Below are 6,573 nucleotides of genomic sequence, written 5' to 3' on the forward strand. Positions count from 1 at the left end.
CTAAGCTATCATTATTCAAATATAAACTCCAAAAGTGTGACACTGCACACTAGTCTATTAGATACACATGTACAACCTATTGTCAAATACAACAGACCTTTTTTAATACTTTGTCCTTCTTGTGTAGGTAAATGTTTTTAGGGACTGCTGAAGCTCCTAAATAAGAAAGTCTTAGACTGCATAAACATGTGGATGTTATTTTCTAAAATAATGACCATTTCCAATATTTATTCATATGAGGCATTGTTTTACTACTTCTACGTTATTACCATAAAAGTATTACCAGCAAATACCAGCAAAGTATTACACCTAATGCACAGTATTGAGTTTCAGTTTTACTGGTTTATTGCTGCGAACAGGCAATTGTGACATCTTTAGCAGACAGATTTCCTGGAGTGTGCATGCTGTATTGATCAAAAACACTACTTTTGTTACAAATAAAGATTTTTGCAGACCTCAATAAGGATTTCTATGTTGTGGTGATTTCATTACTGTGTCTAAACGAATGTAACAAAAGATAATACTTTCAGCAGAGGAGGAAGCAAAATACAGTCTGTGTCAACTAACAGGCTTTCTGGATCATCACATATAAAGGCACTTTTCTTAAGCTGTTTGCTTTTTGTGTTGTTCGTTTCTTTGCTTGCTTGTAGCCCTGGTGAAGTATGTTTCTTCATATTGCTTTTGTTGATTGTTTGGCAAAGACAAAGATATCATTACTCCATGTCATCGTGGTTCTGGGTTGACTCGTTGATCACCTGAACGAGGATGTAGAGGACAGAGAAAAGGTGAGCAAGGCTGTGTGTTTGAGCGAAAATGACCAACAGAAAACTACTTCATTGATTGAAAATCACTTGAAATGGACCCTACCTGACCGTCCCTGGTTTCAATGGTCTTGATTAGAACCTTCTTAGTTGTTGTAGCTTCAAAATGGGGTTTGGAATCAATCATTGATTCTGACAAAAAAAGAAAATTAGTGTGTTATTTTGTTCAATAACCAATGCTAACATTCCTGCTGTGACAACATGCAGACGGCGATCCTACCTCTCAGGTTCAGAGATGAGAAGTTTGGCAGTGGGGTGGTGATTCTGAAAATAGAGAAAGTATAGTCCACAAATCAACATGGGTGTCTTTAATGCATGACATGAATATTCATAACACATCTATCAGCTGGACTTTTTTGAAGATCTTCATCCTCCACCTGTTCTCCTCTCCTTCCAGCAGCTTCCTGTAGGTGGCAATCTCAATGTCCAGGGCCATCTTGACATTCAGGAGGTCCTGGTACTCCCGGAGGTGACGAGCCATCTCGTCCTTCATGTTGTGAATGTCCTCCTCCAGGCGGCCGATGCTGTCCTGGTAACCGCCCGTCTCCAGAGAGAAGTTCTCCTCCATCTCCCTCATCTGGCGCTCCATCGACTCATTCTGGGAGGGCAGCCAAGTGGGAACAAAATTACACTTAGGCAGTAAAAAAAACTGAAATATAAATTTTTTTTTGCATACAAGACCTGTGAAAATAAAATACAGTGTAATACAGTGTAAGCCTATAGTTGTATACTCACAGTTCCTTTAAGGGCATCCACCTCACAAGTAAGGGACTGAACTTGGCGTCTGTAGTCATTGGCCTCTTGCTTGGCCACTCTCAACGCATCATTATGCCTGGCTGCAGCTTCGGTGAGGTCAGCAAACTGGCAACCACAGTAACAAACATAGAGAGAAAAGGGGAAGAACTGAAAAATCAACTGTTCAATAAATGCTGAGTCAGAGGTTGAGGGAAAGTGTCCATGGCAGAGAGGGTGAAGCATGTAAACAATGAAAGATGTGGCTACAAACGGCTTGTAGACGTTACACTGCTGCTTGGTGGTTGAAGGCAACACATTTCACTACATTCCAATGTTAAAAGGTCATAAAGAAGGAACAGTTCTTCTTTGCAGCATTTGTTTAATGCCTTTTGAAGACAAAAATCTAACTTAAAACAAGCTGGTTTTTTTGGCCACTTGGAAACACGCTGTAAACACACCAGCAAACTTGTTACCAAAGAGTCGCTTGTTAACAGGTCAAGCGGATGAGGAGCAACATTATCATGCATTTGGAGTTGTGTTTCTGGCCCCCTGATGAATGTCAGTCCAATATTCAGTCTATTTTAGCTCTGTTTTGGTCTCTACCAAGTCCTGGGGGAAATATAAGTCTCCTTGGCTGCTAAATGCTCCTCAGAGTTCACCAGGTAGTTGCTTACTTTGTCAGTCATTTGGTGCTGTGCAGGTAGTGCCCACTGCAGCCTAAAACACTGCTGACAAGGGCCATGAAACTGGACCCAAACAGTTAAGTTGGGGGCCAGACCAAACCAAAACAAAGAACTGAAAGGCACTAAAATGCTCCATATGGTTAAGGGGATCTGCAGAGTCAGGTGAGTTCAATATATAATGGTTTTCAAATACAAGTAAATAAATAAAATAAAATATGCAGAATGTGCTCTAATACATTTATTCGGTTGCTTTTGGATTTCTTGAACCTTTTTTCTCTCCAACTTTGTGGAAAGTCTTTACCTTGGATTTGTACCATTCCTCAGACTCGTGGAGGTTTTTGGTGGCCAGGTTCTCATACTGCAGACGGACGTCTCTCAGAGCAGCTGTCAGGTCAGGTTTAGCCATCTCCATGTCCACCTGCACATGCTGCTGCTGCTGGATCTGGTTCTGTAGCTCCAGCATTTCCTGCAATAGAATCAATAGAGCTGGCATGTACAAGTACATAAACTCTTTATTTGAATGTCCTTTTCCATACTTTTCTATGACTTTCCTGGCTGCATTTAAATTGCTCTGATGCATTGAACCCTACCGATTTGGTACTCTGGCCAGTAGCCAGATTAACAAATACCTCAAATGATTTGGTCCAGTAATCATTGGGGTGCCTTAAGCTTATTAGGCAGTACATGTGCCGTGTTTCCACAGCAGACTGGGTCAGCTTCAGACACAGAAAAGGAAGCTTACCTCATCGTGCAGCTTCTTGAGGAAGATGATTTCGTCCTGGAGGGACTCAACCTTCCGTTCCAGGTCCAGTCTGGCGAGGGCAGCATTGTCCACATCCTGTGTAGTGACACCGACTCTTAAGAAGGTGACTCGTGAAGGTGACATGAATCATGCATTATGTGTTTGCTGACATAGAAGGAAAATACTCTTTCACACACGCTGTACAGGCGTAACTCACACAACAGCCGCGAACACAAAATGACCCGTTGTTCAGCAAGGCAAAGTCACAAACACATGCATCCAATAGAAATCAACTGCAGGCACATGACGAGTGTCACTGCAGATGTTTTCTCGTGATTTTCATGTGTTGTATATACCGCAGCACCTCTTAGGCCACTGTCCTCGAGTACGTCACAGGCAGATTGGCAGTGGTGGAACTGCACTAAACGTCAGTTTTGAGGTACTTGAACTTTACTTGAGTATTTTTATTGTATACTTTATACTACATTATAGAGGTATCTATTGTACTTTTTACTTCTTTGACATTCAATTACTGATCAGTTTTCAAATTAAGAATTTTATATGATGAGGTCATAAAATATGATGCAGTGTTTTACTTTTAAACTACCCAGTAGTGTATAAAGTAGAACTTGGCTACTTATTGACAAATGACTACATTAAGTAATACAAACCAGGGAAAAAAACTATATGATTGATAATATAACCATGCATCTGAAATTTGTGTTTCAGCATATTTATTTACTTTAACTTATAATGCAGGACTTTAACTTGTACTTGAGTATTTTATATTATGGTAGTTCTACTTTTACTTAGGTATAGACTCTTAATACTTCTCCGGGGTTTGTCAAATGGTGCACACTTACTGTACAGTAAAACAAGCCGCATACCTGCCTAGCCAATTACTTCTGGGATAAAGGTCTAAAAAAGAAATCAGTGAGATTGTTCTTTCTAAATGAATTTGATTTAATAAAAGGAGTCACTGTAGAGCTCCCAGAGCCACAAAGCATTATTCAAGAGGCCTTTAATCCCAGTTGTTGTTACCTAACTGCATTTTTTTTATCCAAAAGTCTCTAAATTTAAACATTCCACTATAAGCTCTGTTACTGAGTGGTTTAAGATACAGCAATTACTGCATTTTACCATTTGATAACTTTACTGAATGAAGCATAAAGCAAATGCTCTCTTGTGAAAAAAAAACACATTATAATGTAAAACATTGTATTGTATTCCAAACATCCTTCTATCTTCTATTTAATTCTATCTCTCGTACGTACACACTGGCTGTGGCAGCAGACCGCCTTGCTTTGTCAGGGTGTTGGCAGGCTGGTAATTGAGGTATCAGCAAATGAAGGAGCTTTGCCCCTGCTCTAATGCCACAAACAAAGTGTGCATTCAGCAGGGCTTCCCAAACCGGCCCTGGGCTGGAAGAGTGACTGTCTGCCTGACCGAGCGAGAGCCGGCTGCAGGCCCTGCATTGTTGACTCTGTGCCACCGTGGCAGGGACAGACCACAGGGGACTTCCTTCCTGCCATTCATATAGACAAGGTCACGATGGTGCGATGTATTGATAACATACCGCATGCCCTAAGAAAAGCACATTCAAGTTGACACTTGTTTATATCTGCAGCTATGCAAATGCATATTTTTGTTTTTTTTGTCCGGTGACATTCATTTGAAACTTTTTTGCATTACCCCTCATCATTTCATTAATCACCAATAAACCCAGTGATCGGGAACAATCACTGACAAACCGATAACGAGTGACGTGTCTACGTGCGGATGCTTTCCCAGAGCGAGACAGCCGGATCACATGGTGGCTTGTCTTCTCGCTCTGATAACCACATTGGGCCCACACTGTTGTTGTGTCCAGCTCATTCAGTGTGACCAGTCAGACTTAAAAAGATCTCCTCTCACTGCAAGCCTGACTTAACTCAACAGCCACAACTTGGCCTTTTGTACCAGGACAGGCTCAGTTCAGATCATGGCTCAAATCTGCTGTTGTGCCACCAGAAGAGTGCATTCCAGTCTCTGCAGCTCATGAGCAATAATTAGATCGAGATCATGGGGGAGAAAATGGACATTTACACCACATAACTGTTACAAGTGAGACGCAGAGATAATTGAGGTTTATCTCATCTCTTTGATGTCACTTGTCATCAATTTAAAGTGATATTTAAGCAGGAATAACAGAAGGGCAGTGCTCAGGAGGAGCCATCAGCATCTTCTGCTGTTAAAACTAAGGTCATTCCCTTTTATCGCTCTCTTTGCAAGATTCCTATCTATCACATTTAAACACAACAAAGATGTACCTGATGCCAACAGTGTGAAAAACACTTTATTTCATCACGTGAATCATACTGTACCAATCTGAAATTCTGCATGGTGCCCTCAGCCTCCTCTCGCTGGGAGATCTCCTCCTGCAACCTGCACGGACAGACAAAAAGCAGGCCCTTTTTTTATTTTTTTATAACTGACATGATCTCCTTTTTTCTGCCTCCTCAGCTCTGTTTGCCTTGCCTCTACTTCTTCACGCATGACAAACATTTCAGTGAGAAATAAACTCAGACAGAGAGCTGCGGCAACACTTCAAGTTCAGAATTTTGCGCAGCGCCTGGCATATATAAACTTAAAGCTAGAAGAAGTTGATGAATAATAAGGGAACATCCGCATATTGGCAATAACGGTTCAGGGACACAACGTAATTACATCTGCATTGAGTTTCTTTAACATCATACAGAGATCGGAGACGCCCCCCTTACTTCTCTCTCAGCCTGTCGATGTCTTCTACCAGGTTATCCCGGTAAACTTCCACCCGGGCCTTCTCGTTGGTCAGCTGGTCCACCTGGCGCCTCAGCTCCCGCATCTCGTCCTCGTACAGATCCCCGACCCGGGACGTGCCTTTGCCCCGCAGCTGCTCCAGCTCCGCCAGCAGGATCTTGTTCTGCTGCTCCAGGAAGCGGACCTTGTCGATGTAGTTGGCGAAGCGGTCGTTGAGCGACTGCATCTGCACCTTCTCGTTGGTGCGGTTCGTCATGAACTCGCTGTTGATGGCGTCGGACAGGGAGAAGTCCAGGTTCTCGGAGGACAGCCGGGGCATGGCCGCGCTGCTCCGGAGCCGCTGGGTCTTCGTCGCGTAGACTGTCGGGGCGGAGGAGAGCCCGTAGGAGACCCGGGAGGAGCGCACCGGGCTGGAGAACTGGCGGCTGGAGTAGCTGGTCCTGGCCGGGACTCTCTCTCCACCGAACATCTTCCTGTAAGAAGACTGTGGACCTACTTTATAAGAAGTCATCTTCCTGGGATCTTTTTCTCACAGTAAGCTCGGTGCTGTTCTTGTCCCGACTGCATCAGCGGAGTGCGCCTAGGAAGGCGGTTCCTAAATCATTCCTGATTTATAGTCTCCTCATCATGCAAATGGCTCTACGAGGACTTGACGGACATTTGGATTGTCCAATCAGAGAAAGGAGCAAGAGAAGGTTGTCTGTCAGGTACCTAAAAGATCCTGGATCGAAGTAGGACAAACCGTTATTGCGCACAATAAAGTATTGTTTTTTTAAGGGTCTGGCATAAACTGTCACTTCAAAGATGTCACTGT

General features: G+C 43.0%; 1 protein-coding gene across 1 annotated transcript; it reads right to left on the bottom strand.

Moving 5' to 3' along the window:
• Positions 1-713: 713 nt before the first annotated feature.
• On the bottom strand, positions 714-6,270 carry LOC142956582 (vimentin-like). The gene is made up of 9 exons (XM_076098236.1): positions 5,741-6,270; positions 5,345-5,405; positions 2,982-3,077; positions 2,541-2,705; positions 1,557-1,682; positions 1,199-1,419; positions 1,042-1,085; positions 868-953; positions 714-755 (listed from the first exon to the last, which is right to left on the bottom strand). Exons 1-9 carry the CDS (start codon positions 6,268-6,270, stop codon positions 714-716), a joined length of 1,371 nt encoding a protein of 456 aa, XP_075954351.1.
• Positions 6,271-6,573: the final 303 nt, after the last annotated feature.

The sequence above is a fragment of the Anarhichas minor genome, unplaced genomic scaffold (assembly GCF_050575085.1).
Source record: "Anarhichas minor isolate MPS153535 unplaced genomic scaffold, ASM5057508v1 ptg000024l, whole genome shotgun sequence".
In the NCBI taxonomy this organism is placed as follows: domain Eukaryota; kingdom Metazoa; phylum Chordata; class Actinopteri; order Perciformes; family Anarhichadidae; genus Anarhichas; species Anarhichas minor.